Source organism: Pithys albifrons, chromosome 17 (assembly GCF_047495875.1).
Source record: "Pithys albifrons albifrons isolate INPA30051 chromosome 17, PitAlb_v1, whole genome shotgun sequence".
Classification (NCBI taxonomy): domain Eukaryota; kingdom Metazoa; phylum Chordata; class Aves; order Passeriformes; family Thamnophilidae; genus Pithys; species Pithys albifrons.
The window spans coordinates 3117065-3133211 of record NC_092474.1 but is presented as its reverse complement, the minus strand read 5'-3'; the positions used below and the strand labels follow the sequence as shown (position 1 = coordinate 3133211).

The 16147-nt window shown below is 37.2% G+C and overlaps 1 protein-coding gene across 4 annotated transcripts in view; it reads left to right on the top strand.

Moving 5' to 3' along the window:
• Window positions 1-14004, top strand: part of SFSWAP (splicing factor SWAP) — a 37852-nt gene extending 23848 nt beyond the window's left edge. For 3 of the 4 annotated variants that reach the window (XM_071572434.1, XM_071572438.1, XM_071572437.1), the window contains exons 14-19: window positions 1434-1699; window positions 6887-7042; window positions 8323-8448; window positions 11320-11490; window positions 12055-12127; window positions 13584-14004. In XM_071572434.1, coding sequence (XP_071428535.1) covers window positions 1434-1699; window positions 6887-7042; window positions 8323-8448; window positions 11320-11490; window positions 12055-12127; window positions 13584-13649 — 858 coding nt within the window. In that variant the 3' untranslated portion in view covers window positions 13650-14004. The remainder of the gene's footprint in view (window positions 1-1433; window positions 1700-6886; window positions 7043-8322; window positions 8449-11319; window positions 11491-12054; window positions 12128-13583) is intronic. The other variant, XM_071572436.1, reaches the window with a different exon arrangement.
• Window positions 14005-16147: the final 2143 nt, after the last annotated feature.

Here is a 16147-nt window from a genome sequence, read left to right as displayed (position 1 = left end):
GCCAAAAGTAAATGTGTCATTCATTTATACCTCTGCCAAAAGGGAAGTTAATGAGAGCTTGTGTTTCATGCCTCCGAATGAACTTGGGCACTGGAAACCACTGGGGTTTTCTTCCCTCTCTTGTTTTCCTCTTAACTCTACTTTGCCTACAGCTATTTTGTTTCAAGCTATTAGAGATGTCTACTTCAAGGCAAACTGGGCTGTTACATATTCAGTAGTGTTCAAAGCCTTCTAAGGTACAGTATAAAGAGATGAGTAACATTGTCAAGGAACAAAAGTCAGCAGCGGTGGCCTCGTAGGAAACTCTGAAGTTTGGAGACAAGGTGTCTGCACTTACATGTGGAATTTGTGAAATTGGAAATGGGTCTCTGGTAAACCAGTCACTCAAATGATCATGCTGTAAATTGTTTATAATCTTTGAAGCAAACTACTTTAGGACTACTTTATTGCTGGTTTTGTAGGTATTGTGATAGCAGTTCTCAGTTACAGCACTGAAAGTGTCTTGGCTCTCTAACTGGAAGCAGGACTGGCTTTTTGATTATTCAAATGCCGTCAGTTATTGCCTTGATACATTCATGGCAAGAGAAGGGCAAAAAGAAAGGAAAAGATAACCTGTTTCTAATTTGGTTATTTCAGGTATTAATGTGTTTCTTTTTATTCCAGTCATGGTGAGTATCCTTGTATCAAATGGTGAAAGTGTCAGACCAGGTGGAGCAGAAATTATGACAGAGGGAAACTGATTTCTCCCGTTGCCTTGAAATGGCAGCTGGTGGAATGACAAGCTTTGAAACGAGGGGAATAGCAAAGTGCCTGACTTGAATTGTTCTAAACAAGGCATTGAACAGAATTCTCTGGGGTACAAGCTGATAATTTGAAAATGTCTCGGTGCAGTTTTGCTTAATCTCCTACAGTTGGAATTACTCAGTGAGCATTAACTGGGCATGGACCTGTTCTGTCTTTGAGGTGAATAATTTTTGTGATTTTCCAGCCCCCTTTACGTTCAAAACATTTATTTCACAGAGTTCAGAAATAATTTTTATCAGCATTGGTTCATTTTGCTATTTTCCTTGAGGTTGTCATCTAAACAGCAGAGTTCAGGGATGACAGTGACACTAAAACTCAACTTTGAATGTCACTAGTTTCTGATTGTATTTCCAGGTTCATCCTTTTTTATATAAAAGAGAGAAATAGACTAAAAGATACCAAGTTTTTGAAACACATTTCCTCTGAAAACTAAAGATGAAAACTTCAGAACTATGTCCTAGTTAAGCTGACAAGTCTTAGCATGCATATGTATCTTTGGGGAACTGTACAGGCCTCCATTAAATTCTGCTCGATGTGTGTTTTTGAAGATGTCAGCCTTATTTATGCACACTCTGCATAACGACTAACTTGGAAACTGAACGCTGTTCTTTGTTTACCTTTGATTTCAGAGTGTCAATAGTATACCCTGTCCTGTGACTGCAGTCAGAACTTTACCCACCTTAGAAGTTAAACAAGCAGAAAGGCCTTCAAGCAGAAGCAGAGATCTTCCTAGGGATGAAGAGAAGGAGAAGAAAAGGAAAAAACACAAAAAAAGATCTCGGTCAAGATCTCGATCACCATTCAAGTATCATTCATCATCTAAGTCCAGATCTAGATCACATTCAAAAGCAAAGCACTCACTTCCCACTGCCTATAGAACTGTGAGGCATTCAAGGTGGGTTTGGAAGCCAAACATATTTTTTATGTTTAAACATATTGTTTGTGTTCTTTATGTTTGGCTCTCTATCTCTCTAAAACTTTTGGCTATCAATTGCCTAACAATCTTTTTGACTATATATCTCTTCAAAATGTTATCTTTGCACTTCTTCCATTGCATAAGCATTGGTACAGTCACCTTGAAGACAAAAATAAATATCATCAAATGTGGCAGGTCTTTGAAAATGTTTTTAATGAAATAATGAATCATTAATTTCTAATTACATAGTGCACAACTTGTACAGTAAATGCCTTTGCACTCTGGTCTGTAAAATACCTGGTGATAATATGTAGGGATGTGATGATGGCACAAAGAAAACTTGGCTAATAATTCTGTGGCTGTTGCTGAAGCAAAATAACTAGGCAATATTTAGATAGGAAATAGAGAACTTGGTGGTTGAACATCAGAGTTCAGAAGGAAACAGAGTCATTGGGTGGCATGTGAAGAAATATGATGGATGAATTGCAGGAGAGTTACGACAGGAATTCAAGAAGGGTGAGAACAGAGTTAAGGAAGAGAAACCACTGAAGAATGTAACCCAGTGCAATCAACTCTGTATTTAATCATTAATGAGGTTAAATACACTGTATTAATTATCCAGCTATAAGATTATATGTATTATGCTACTTTGATGCTGTTAATTGCATCTAAGATATTTGGGTCCAGGCATCTGTAAAATTTGTCATTTCTGAATGCCCTGCCACAGAGCAGTTACTGTGGTCAGTAGGAAGGGCTTACTCTTGAGGTTGCATTCTCTGGATGGGCTCCAGAACAGTGTGTAAGTAACTTGTAGCTCAAGCAAATTGTGCCTATAAATGCTGCCACAGCTGTATTTATATGTTTGTGATGCATGTGAAATCACACACTGCTTTCCCTTTGTGGCCAAGCCTGTGGCACACACTTCTTCCTCAGTAACAGCTTCCAGCCCCTAATTGCAGTGCACCAAAATTCTCATCTTATATTTTCCTGTGCATTTCCTGTATGTTTAACTACACTAACAGGTGTGTTAACACATTACAACGTTTTGATTTATACTAGATTTTTGTGTTTAAGTGCAATACTTTGCAGATATCTCTTCTATTCAGAGATGCCAGGAATTAAATGAGCATAACTTGGTCTGAAACGATCAGTTTGTCATGCTTTGTATTTGCCCTCCTTTGACAGTAAATTGTCATGAAGCTCTATGTTATAAAGCACATTCCAAAATACTGTGTGCCATTCCTTTTCTGTGCTTACCAGCATTTAAAGGGAATGATGCAGAATGAACCTTTGCTTGTTTAAGAAGTGTCTTCTCAGAGTTAAGGGTGTCTTGGGGAAAAGCTACTCAGGTGAATCACTCAACAATTCAACTACCTTGAACCAGCCATGTCACTTCATCCAAGCTATGTTGCATGTATTTATGTACCATTTTACTGATAAAACCAAGGAGTAACATCAGAGTAGTGCTAACAACAAAGCATCTTCTGTAGTACTGTGAAAAGGACAAAGAATTACCTGAGAAGACCCTTACCAATACTTGAGGGTGCTACTCAAAGGGCGAAGATAATCCTGCATGTTGTGTGGGTTTGCATTGGGCAGTAACAAGATTAATGAGAACTTGCAAGTTCACTTTGCTGTATACTGAGATGTGTCTTCAGGGAGATCAGGTATCTGGTCCTTTATAGAGTCTTGAATGTTGCACCAACAGATCTGCATTTGGTTCTGATGATGAAAAACATTAGTCTGCTGAGGTCCAACATGTACAAGGTAGATTGTCTCACTGTGTTTTGGTGGGGATTTTGGTAGCCATAGTTCAGCTGGTGAAAAAATTACACAAAAATCACCTAGAATAGTTAATCTACAGGAGCTAATCTGTATGTGCTGTCTTAGTTGTGTCTCCAGGCACAAGTCAAACGACAGGTACATAAAAGCCTGAAAATCATAAATCAGCACAAGACTTGATTAAATCTGATTAGATATTTCCTTGATGAGCTGTCAAATTCTAAAACCCCAGATGTCAAATACACTTGATGCTGGCTAGCTGAATTTTAAAATTATGCAGGAAAACTGCACCAGATTTTGCACTGAAAACCTTTTGCTCAGTTTAACTTGATACAAGTTAGAACTGAACAGAAAAGGGCTTGTACAAGAAATGGTGATGGTTGGAGGTGTGCTATACTGAAGGTGTTTGCTATGATTTAACATACTCACTGTTTCCAAAATTAAAACTCTTGCTCCTGAAACAGAAAATGTGTAGAATGATCAAGAGCAGGATAACCCAGTCAGATACTGATGTGTTTTGATTATGAAATGTTTAGGCAAAAATAATGCCTTGTCTTAATAATTGCCAAAAAAGACAAGTGTTGTTGTCTGCCTAGGAGATGAGTGCTTTTTTCTTTTATTTTTTTGTTTGTTCCTATTTTTAGTGTTGTTTCAGATAGAATTATTTCAGTATATTGTGTTGCCTCGTCCAAAGCTTGGCACATTTCACATCTCTTTGCTCTTCACTTTCCCCTAGAACAGTGTTCTTCAGCTTCACCTGGAACATTGTTTTTCCTTGGCTTCCCAAAACATTGGGTATTACAGCTCTCAGCTGTAGGAATAGTTATGTAAAGAGCCATACCCTCCTGGGATAAAGTGTAAACTGTTTGTAGATATTGATGTGTTCATCTTGTATTAAGTGGATGGCACTTAGTTGTTATTGTGTGGACATTGATGCTGAATTATTTTGGAACAGCCCTATTTTGAGTATCTGTGCTCTGTTTGAATGTCTCAGTCAAACACTGTCTTGTTGCCTTATTTTAGTCTGTTCAAACTGTATATTCTAACCAACAAATTTCAGTATGAAGTGATTACTGATGCTTTCTTTTACTTCAAGAATGGACTGAAAATAGCTGGAATTTTCCCTTTCTGTAGTAATTAATGCTCCAATTCCTGTTAATTTAATCAAATAATTTAGACTAGCAAGAGACACTTCTTAATAAACAAGCATAACTTAGAGAGGAGCTTATTTGGTTTGTAGTATGTGCACAGTGAAAAGTATTTTGAGTATATTCAAACTATTATATTTAATTGGACTGTGACAGCCAAAAGACAGTTATGCTTATTTTGTAATTTTTCATTAGACTGTATTGCGTTCAAATGGTAATTAATTGTAATCTCTAAATTGTAATAATGACCACTCAGCACATGCCCTGTATTTAGGGCAAAGTCTTAAAGCCTTGGATTTTTGTGAGGTTTCCATATAGAAACCAGCTGAGCTTCTGTGTAAAACCACTTTGAGTAATTACTCTTTAATGGTAGAAGTTGTTTCAAAAAATAAGATTAAAAATCACCTTTATCATATAACTTACTCTGACAAGGTAATGGGGAATGAGATGTGGGAAGTGAATATAAATATAGCAATTTTCAGTAACTTTCTTTGTTCTCTATTCAAGTGATGTTCAGGATACTTTGCAAGCTCTTCCTTTTTGGTTTGTCATCTTAATTCTTTTTTTCCAAAATGCATATTGTTCTTAGAAATCCTGCAGATGGACTTGGTCATGTACATCTCTGTATGCCATTTTGTATTACTTATCATTTATTTTTGCCCTGTTAGAGGTTTAGAGGCTCTGCTGCATTTAACAATAGTCTTTGGTGGTAAGAAACAATTTTTGTACCGTTGTGTTTTTACATTTTCTAATGCACTTCAGCAGTATTAAAGTTGAGAAATTCTCTTCCAACAACATGAGGTTGATTCAAAGCACGTTTTGTATATTCATTTTTTCTGTGTAATACAGCCAGAGTTATTTTACAGAAACAAGTTTAAAAAATTGTAGCTACCCAAAGAACCCAGATATATTGCCTTAATTGTGGCATGTGGTGTGCTAACAGCAGTTCACTGTATAAATGCATGTTATTTTCTGGAACAAAATGAGTCCCATAAATTGTGTCATACAATTTCAATTCTACAACATGACAGATTAAACAAAAGTCATGCAAACAGTAAACTGTGTCCTAAAGTTGTGCAGGGTACTGCAGCACAGGCCTGTTATCCCACAGAGATAAGAAGTCACTACAAATAAGTACTTGATACCTAATATGGGGCACATTTTTTAATCTGTCTTGGGAAACAAGCAGCCTTTGGTACCTTTTAGTCATCTGAAGTAAATGCTGAATCAATGTCTTTATTTTTAATGGACTTCACAGCCCCATTAGAGAGTTTGGTATGAGCTGTACATGGCAGTGGTGCAGTGTCTGTCTCTGGATGGGCAGTGGCTGTTCCAGCTGAGCTGAGCTTCCACAGCTGGCTGGCACTAAGAGTAAATAACAGTGATGTTCATCTCAGCCTCGAGTCTACCAGTAGATCTTTGTAGTTCATGATCTAAGCTGTGTTGGTATGTGAGAGCGTGGCCTGTGTGTGTGAGAAGAGTGGCAGGGCAGCAGAGGCACTTGTTGTGAACTGGACGATTTAGTGATTTGGTTGGGTGAAATTTGGATGTTCATTTAACTTAATCTATCCAGTTCATTAATTACAAGCAGTAATTAGTAGTGGTGTACTTTATTAACAGGTTACTTTGCAATAACTTTGGATGGAGTACGCCTGTGTGTGTTTGTGTGAGACTTTGTGCCTCAGTATTAGGAATATAAAAGACTTGGAACTAGCTGTCCTTTGCTAAAAAAGACTGGTTGGTTGTTCTTTTTACTCTCCCAAACAGATTTTCTCATTGCTGAGGCAGTGTCTATTCACATAGCTTTAACTCCAATTTTGTAATGAGACATGACAAGCTTTATAACCCTTTGAACTTTTAGGACCTTTCTAAGCATAAGTGATACTATTGCCTTTAAAGGAATAGAGTTCTTCTGGAATTACAGTCTAATGAAAGTAATAATTGATACATTGCAGTGAAACCATTAAGCTGTTTTTAATTGTTTGAAGCTAATGGCCAAAGTTCTTAACATTTGGTGATTGGAAGGATGTTATTGAACCACAAACATCAGTTCATAAAAATGAAGCTAATGCCTTTTTCTTTCTGGTTGTTTGGACTTCTTTTAGGCCGGTCCATATAGGCAAGTTTCACTAAGGCTCAGCTTTTGGTTAAGGGACTGAACCTTTTCAGGATTCTATTTAATACCAAAACTAGGACATTTTATTCTGAATGTGAAGTGTGTGCCTCCATATCACAGACTCACAGCATCCACAGGGACACTGAGCATGGAGCCGAGTCTGAGCAGCTCACCAGTGGCAGCAGCAACAGAACGGGAAAATTATCAGGCAACTCGGACAATGAAAAGATTTGACTGCTGGAGCTCTTTAGAGGGAAATCCTGGTAAAATGTCAAGGTGTCTGACTGACCTCAGGTTTTACAATCTGTTGCTTTTTTCCTTTTTTAATCCTTCTGAATAGCCTGGTAAAGTTTAGATTTTGAAGTGTCAAAGCAGTTAACTTGCAATAGTTACCTGCTGTTGTATTTACTATTTTCCTTTTCAGTTGATCTCTTCTTATAGGTGTAAGAGAAATGGCTCAGCAGTGTGTGTGTATATAATACATATCTGGTCTGAGTCTGCAGATCAAGGTTTCACAAATGGCTTGTCTTTTAAAAGTCACTGCAGATTAGCTTTTTTCAAGAACACGAATTTTTTATATACATACCTATAGTAAATAAGTAAGAAAGGCTTTAAAATAAATTATAAAATTATTAGAACTATCTATATAGTGAGAACAAACCTAACTGTTGCTGTCAGGAATTTTGGGTGGATTTGGGGTTAGTTTTTCTTTTGTTTTTTTCCAAGCTGAGTCCCTCAATTATCCCCTTCTTCATGTTTCCCCTTCTTCTCAATCTCTCTGGACTTTTCTCATTTTTTTTTATCTTGAGAAATACTCAGGTTTTACTTGCATAATCCAAATCACAGAGAAAAAGTTAAGCTCTTAAGTCAATCTCTGATCTTAACTGGGAATGCTTTCTTTTTTTCCCCTCTTGATCTCTCTCTCACTTTTCTAGAATAAGCATTTGGAGTCAAAGTGCTAGTGCCAAACAACACTGATCATGGGTTGTTGGTCACTTGCAAGGGTGAAAATATTGACTGTGCTAGGATTATTCTGCAGCACCAGGGACGTTTCCTGGACTTGTCAGTGTTAGGTGTGCACTGCAAACCAAAGCATTTATCTCTGTGAGGCAGCAGTTCTAAAAACATACCGCTAATTTCAGAAAACAAGGTCAGGCCTGACAGTCCCAGGCTTTGAGCCAAATTGAATTTCATCATACCAATGTTAGTAAACTATGTTGCCACAAAAGGCAGCTGGACTAAAGGAAAACTTTTCCATCAACTAATACAGAAGTTGTCATTAGCAGACAATACCAAAAATAAATCCCTTTTTTTTTTTTTACTGCCTTGTTGGAAGTGAAAAGCAGTGGATAACTTCATCTGAAAATCTCTTGGATGGGCAAGAAATTTTTATGCAGCTGACAAGTCTTGGAGACTAAATACAAAATATACTAAATATAAAATAGGCATTTGAAAAGTGTTACATTTGCATTTCGTGACAGCACAATTCCACTGAAAGAAAAAGTAATGAAATAAGTAGCAAAAAGCAAACTTCTGAACGTTTCTTCTCTGCTTAGGTCACGATCCAGGTCACCCAGGAGAAGGGCCCACAGCCCAGAGAGGCGGCGGGAGGAGCGGAGCGTTCCCACGGCCTATCGGATCAGCAACAGTCCCGGCAACAGCAGGAAACGGCCCCGCTCCAAGTGAGTGTGCCCGGGCCCGGAGAGGGCTGTGGCCTGGCACCATAACAGGCTTAAACATTGCCTGATGTGCTGTAAACTCCTCAGAGAGAGCTTACCTTTTTATTTTCTGGGGGTTTAGTTTGATTGAAAAATACTTCTGTGGAGAAAAAAAATAGTGATAGAAGCCTGTGTTGTTCTTCCTTGTCCTTGCATATGTTGAACACCAAATGTTCAGTCATAGTGGTGAACATTAGTACACCCTCCTGGCCATGAGAGTTCAGATTTTACTTGGAATTTCATATTTCCCTCTTGCTGGGCCATTTTCTTATGCTGTGCTTGTGCAAACTGTGTGACCTGCACAGGTCATAGTGCAACTGTGATGTCAGCTTTCTTGACATCACATCATATCTGCACAAATAAGGGCAACTCCAGTTTAGCAAAAGAGTTTAATTCACATTTGGCAGTTATTTTACAGACAGAGTGGAATGTGAAGTATGAATTAAGGTGTCCTTTCTGAGAGGTCCTTACATACAGTCTCTATTAACCTGTTATTACCAAAATGGTGTTTAGTCTTTAACTTGTTTCTGCATATCTCTTGTGGAATAAGAAGCAAAGAGATCACTTTCAGCTTTATTAAAAAATTCCTATTGTTTCTTAAGATAACTTTCCATCTCTTGACACCCTCTAATTAATTGATATATGGTAGGTATAATTGAGAATTTCCAGAGTATACTTCAATGATTCAGTTTTTAACATTCATCAGTAGAGGCTCCTCTGGAATTCAGCATGCAAATTTGGTTAAGCAGAAAAGATGTGGAAGCTTAAAATGTTTCTCTTCCTATAAACACACACAAGAATTATTTTCACAGCCCTTTGCTATTTTTAATGCAGTGTTGGTGTGTCTCCTGCTTGACCATTCAGCATTTTAAGCCATAAATTATTTTTAGAATTGTGCCACTCCAGGTTGTACATGACACATAAAATATGGCAGTAAGTGCAGAAAATGTAGACTGAAGAAAGAGTATTGTAGTTAAAAGGAAATCAGGAGATTTTGCAGCGCTGATTCCAGAAAGCAAATCTAAAACTGGCTCAGCCCTCTTAGGACTGGCATGTTACATTTTCAAGTAAAGATGTAGATGTGATGGAGCAGTTTCCATGTTAATTTATGGAATAGAGTCTTTGTTATTCAGCTATTACATTTGTTCATCTTAATCTGAGATGGAAACCACTGAAAAAACTCAACTGTAAAATATTGTTCTTGCATTACAAACACTTGCTGAGGTTTTCAAGAGTTAATTATGAAACCTGTATGAAAGCTTGGCTACACAATGATATTTTAAGAAACCAGGCAATGAAATAACATAATTAGCTAGTCAAGGAACAACTGAGTTTGTAGCTCATTTTTGTATGGTCATGAAAATGTTAGAGGCTGTAGGGTTTTCATCTACCATTTAATCACTAATTATGCAAGAAAAATGTAAGGAGGATTTGCACTTTTAAGTCTGGAATGTTAAATTCTTTATAAAAATTTGTATGGTAAATCCTAAGCATCAGAGGTGTACATTATTTATATGGGAATTCAGTATGTTATAGTATGGCACGATTTAAAGGAGAAAATCCCTAAGAAAAATCAAAATAAAGGAACAAATAATGTGATACTTAAAAGATGGCTCAAAGTTTTACAGTGCTTTAAGATGTTCTAGAAGCTTCAATACCATTCTTCTGAATAGACTTCTAACACTACATACTAAAGAGATGCTTACAATGAGGTATTGCCTAAGTCTAATTAAGGCAATACTCTAGTTATTCTAATTATAGTAATATCAATACTGATATGTAAACCATATGGACATAAGTTCATAACCACATAAAAAATTTTGGTATTTCTATCTTTGTTACATTGCTAATTGAATTCTCTTTGAGCTTGATACTGCCTGTGAGGTGAGTACCTCTGTTCCCCTTCTGTCAATAATGAACACATCAGGTGCCCATAAGTCCTTTGTTTTGGCTCTTGTAGTGACAAACATTTGTGTATCTATTTTCCAACTGCAAACCTTCCACACTTAAGACATGTTACCAGGTCCAGGTTGGTTTGAGGGCAATACAGCAGCTTGTGTATAATTTTGAGCCTGTGGTTTGTTGCATTGCAGACTGAATCACAAAGAAAAGAGTAATTTCTTTTAAAATCCAAACAAAACCATGGACTTGCCTTGTAGATGTTTTACATAGCTATGATTCCATGTTTTGTTTATTTATGAGCTAGGAAAATTCTAAGGGATATAAACTCTGACATTTCTCATTATGTTCTAAGTGTCTGATGTTTTGGAAAGAACTTCTCTCTAGCAAAGTTACTCTGCAAATCTCCAGTGAAAGGCTTTTTGTTGTTATCCTCCAAACTGTCAAATACTGGCCAGTAATTCCTGTGTACCCATGAAGCAGCATTCCAAGTGAGAACCTCAGGACCAAGCAGTTGCCTCATGTAGTATGTTTGTCTTGGTTTGGGATAAGCAACTGCCAACCCCCCCCCCCCAAGCACAGAGAGAAAAGCCTCCCTCCTAACACCAGGGAAAGGGAGGAAAGGAGAGGGGAAAGAAAAAAAAAACGCTTCAAACCGCGTTTCTGTCACTATGTGCCGTTTCATATTCTGTGTTAAGCTCTCCTCTGTATATGTTCTCTGTATATCTTCTCTATAACAATGTTAAAAAGAGCTTCTGAGAAAGTATTTTGCACAACCTTAGGAGTGCAGCATTGGGATAAGAGTAATGCTTGCTGAATGCATGAAAAATCTGTGGAAGAGGGATATGTAAGCTTTCAGAACTGTGAAAATATCTTCAGCTGAGTTAGTGTTATATTGCTTTAAAGATCCTTCAATAATGTGTTTTCTTCTCACAGAAGTCCCCATGAAAAGAAGAAGAAGAGGCGGTCTAGATCACGTACCAAATCCAGAGCTAGGTCTCCCTCCCCATCCATGTCACCAGGCAAACCATCCACACACAAAAATTCTGTACATTCAACTAGTGTCTCTCCTGTGGAGAGTAGGGAATCCAGCCAGGAACGCTCCAGGTACTGTGCTCTGTTACTGTAACACTGCAGTGCTGCTGTCTCTTGACTGTGAGTGTGTCCTTTGACCAGACTCCTTTGGTGAGGAGCTCTGTGTGTGTGTGCAAAGTGGAGGCCACTGGGAGCACAGCACTGTGTGCATCAGCCTGGTGAAGCTGCTGGATCTGTGTTGCCCAATCATCTCAGCATACCCTTACAGTAAAACTGGTGCAGAAAATTCTGCAACCTACTTCTGAGTTTGAAATTGGTAACTTTCCCTAAATGGGATAACTCTTTGAAGTAGAACTTTAATAGAATGGTTTGAATTGTAATGCGTGCACAAGATTCATAATTAAATTATTTCTACAGAATATAGAACAGTCCTGTGAAAAATTCCCAGGCTCCTCTTCAGATGTGTCTGATCAGTTGCAGGAGTCTTTTAACTCTCTTATGACTTCTAATTGAATGAGAGAACTGTTGTCCTAACATGTGAGAGACATGTACAATAGAACCCAAAATCGTGATGGTGAGTGAAATGCATTTTTAAAACCTTTACTATAAATTTCTTACTCTATTTTTATTTTTTAGGGGAGTTTCTCAGGAAAAAGATGGCCAAATCTCTTCAGCAATTGTATCTTCTGTGCAGAGTAAAATCACTCAGGTACAAATAGACAAATTCAGAGTATGTTGCCTAATTAAATACATCCAGCCTATTATTTTATTCTCTTAATACCCTGTGTAATTCTGAGCTTTGTCTATGATGTAAAGGCATGTTCATTGTCAATCTGTTTGCTTATGAGACCAACAGTTTTGTTGTTCTTAATGGCTGCTGTCCTTTCAAGTTTAATCAAACTAAATTCATTTTGCTGCAGTGTGTCCACTGCTAAAGTGTGAAAATCCACATTATGCTGCAATACCCCCATTGCCAGTAGCCCACCTTCCCATGTAGAGCTTTTAACAGGTTTCATGGAAGAAAGAAATATCTCACTTTTTTTAAATTGAAAATGCCAACTGTAAAGGAGGAGTGCTCCTAATTATACTTTGGAAAATTTACAGTATAAAATCAGGGTTGCTTTTTCTATTTTGATGGTTTTTCAATGGATAGGTCATTCTTTCAGGAAATAATAATTGTTCAAAGGTTTAATTCTGCTAGGGAAATAGTGGTAGTTATAAATTAATACTAGTGGTCCTGTACCTTACATACAATATTTGATCCAGTTTTTATGAGGAACCCTAAACAAGGATATTCAGAAATAGAATTTACCCAATCATTAGATTATCATGCTGCCAGTATGCTGGCTGATTTTAACCAAGTCAGTATCTTTTCCTATTCAGATCCTCCCATCTGTAAAGCAGAGTAATGATGCTGAATTCTCCTATGAGGTGTTTTGAGAACTTCAGATGCAAAATGCTTTAGAGGAACTAAGGAATTTATTTATATTGCATTTGTGAATAAATGCTTTAAGTCACTCTTGTTTCATTACTGATACATAGTTTTTATTTTGTGATCATTTTAGCAACCCAATTATTCAGTGCTGTTCACATGAAGTTTCATTTCCTTCTGTAATGCTGTTCCCACTGGATACTCAAACAAGACTGGGTTGCTCTTTGGTTTCACAGTCACTGTCATATGTGCAAAATGCCTCTGCTGTGTAAATTTTTGGTTCAGATTTACAAAGCAAGCCAAAAAAACCTTCTGTTACAAAGCAATACTTACATTCATCTCTTACCATCTCTCTTTTTTGCTTATTCTTTTTTTTTTCCTTTTTTAAACTTTCAGTGGTTAGTTGTGTGTTGATTCCAGTTTTTGGAAGATAGGGTCATAGTTTCTGGCCTTGTCAGTTGATGTGATTTCTGTGTTTTCTTGTATAGAAACTGCTCTAAGTATTTATGCAGAGCACTTTGTAGCATTGTGGTAAAACCAGAGATTAGTTGCTGTCACAGGACCTTTCTCCAAATTATTTCACTCATTTAGCCTGTTAACATTTGCTGATCCTGAATCCAGGTATTCAGGGACTGGAACATAAGCTAACCCTTTCATGCAGGTTTTTGCAATCACATGTTTTAGCTCTTCAAAGCTCAGACATGTCTGATCACTTTCCTTCTATTTTCTACAGGATCTTATGGCCAAAGTGAGAGCAATGCTTGCAGCTTCCAAAAACATCCAAACTAGTGCCTCCTGAGACCTGTTGAACTGACCGTCAAGAAATTGGGGGAAAAAGAACAATTGAAAATAAACTGCCTCATCTCAAATGTACAGCTGAGCTTGGCTCACTTGGTTCACAACTCGTCTGATTTCCCAGAACTCGAGGAGCTAAAATCTGTCTTTCTGTACAGAAACATCTCCTTGAAATTTCATTGAATTTTTTCAGGCAGAATATCTTTGGAAAGTTTTTGGGTTTTGTATATTGATTTTTTTGACTAACTCTTCAGTAACATTTTATGATCAGCAGTCTATATGTGTATATTTGTAAATACTATGTTTCTGTGAAAAGTATTACACAATAATAAAGAAGGAAGCATCTTTCATTAGCTAGAGTTTTTGTGGAGTCCTTAATTGCTTGTGGTTGGACTTTGTTACAAATTAATTTGCTTTTTCTTTAGTAAGTTTTGCTTTTTAAAATGACAGCCCTCTAACCTGCCTGACCATCTTAAGCTGAGAAATTCTTTATGCACAGAGCAATCTCACAAGAATGTTTATTTGCTTGGATGTTTGCAGTGGACAGTTTTTGAACAAAGGATGTGATTTTCTGTCCATGATTTAGAAAAAGATCTCTGAGCCTCCCTTTAGGAGCTGACCCTTTGAAGTCTGTAACTAATGGTCAGTGATAGCTCCGTTGTCTTAATTTGCCTTGCTCTTTAGCTACAAAAATGAGGATATTTTTGGTGATTCAGCTAGCACCCTGTACAAAAATCCAGCCTTTTTCTGATTTAACACCTTTCATCATACAGTTAAAAAAGAGATTTACTAACTTGTGGTTTACAGAAACAGACCAATTAATGCTGTTCAGAAAGCTTGTGGCCTCAGGAAAATTGTTTATTATGCATCCTTTTTTGTACACTGAGACTGTTTAATGTTTTAATTTAAATGTTCTTAAAATGAGTACAAAAAGATGTGTGGATTTTTAGCCAAGCCTTCTTTTACAATGAGGGTTTCTTGTAATGGTATATTCAAAAGTGCAGTTACCTGATTCTATAGAGTGGGATCAGGACTTTTACTAAGCCTTGAAAAAGTCTGTGATCTCTAATCAGAAAGATTGTGGATTTAGTGACTCATGGTCCTAATTTTCTCAAATTTCATAAAGAGGAGGTGAAGGTTGGAGTCTGATGTGAAGGTCACACAAACCCATAGATGAGTTGATAAGTTACCTACATAGAACACCACAGATTCATAACTCCTTTGCAAAAAATGTGTTCAAAGCAAGAGGAGGAGAAACTGTTGATATCATAAACTTTAAGTGACATGATCACTGAATGCTGTTTGCTCACTTGGAATGTAAGCACAGTATTTAAGTCTTTGGAAACTCCAGTTAATCAGGTTTCTTTTCAGTTTTGATCAATTAGCAGAATTTTCACTTGTACAAACAATTTAAAAAGCTGTGTGTGCTGCAGGGAAATTTCATTGTGCACTGAAGTTGTGATGAAACAGAACCATCTAAGTGGTAATGCAGAATCATGTTATCCACCATTTACCTAATTATTTCAAAGTTATTTGTGATGTTTTGACTTGGACAAAAATAACTTTCAGCCAATACCAGAGAGACATTATTTCCTCTGCACGTGTTGATGAAACAATACTAGTAGAGACAGAGATAAAAAAAGGACACAAAGTAAATTTTGTAGGCAGCTGTTGTAGATTGTTGTGCAGTGTTGAATTTACAGCAGCTATATTTTTCCCTCTTAAATGGAGTTAAAAGTCTCACCATGCTTAAATAATTGGCAGCTTGGATGCCAGTTGTTTGTCAAGTAATAGGAAAAAAGCCCAGCTCTTTGATAAAATAGACTGGGCAGCTTCTTTTGCTGCTGCTTTGCAGATTTATTCTCTTTGGGAAGGTTGTTGCTTTAATGACTTCTTAAAATATTTTCTCTCTCTGTGAGCAAGTCTTCAAATCTTTATCTCTTTTTTCTTTTTCCTTACTCCCTTTTGTGGTATGTAGTAAGATGGAGCATTTAGCTACAGGAAAGTTAAGATTAAACTGCATTTTTATACAGCTTTTATTGTTTACCAAGGTTTGTTTACATTCAGCAGTCTCTCATGGGGAGTTGTATTCTCCAGAATTTAAAAAGTAGTAGTGCTTTTATTATGTTATTTTTTCTCTTTCCAACAAGAATGGGCATTTTTACCATACTAAAGGGGCATGAACTGCTTTACCAGAAAAATTCCTTTGTGTGATTTCACATTTAAAATTTGATGCTGCTTTTTTTGGTCTCTCTTCACAGGCACTGGCTGTGTTGTAACTGCTTGTAAATACAGCACAGAGCTTGTGATCCAGTGAGTACAATTCCTGGTGCCTGGTATATCAGGAGAATGTGTGACCAGTATCAGGGAAGTGTCTTAAAAACTTCAAACTGGGAAATCTTCAAATTTCTCTTTTCCAGGTAAGGATTTGCAGTACAACCCCTGAGGAGACATCTCTGTGGGCCCAGTTACAGGAGTCTGCTGGGTGTCTGGGACCACAGG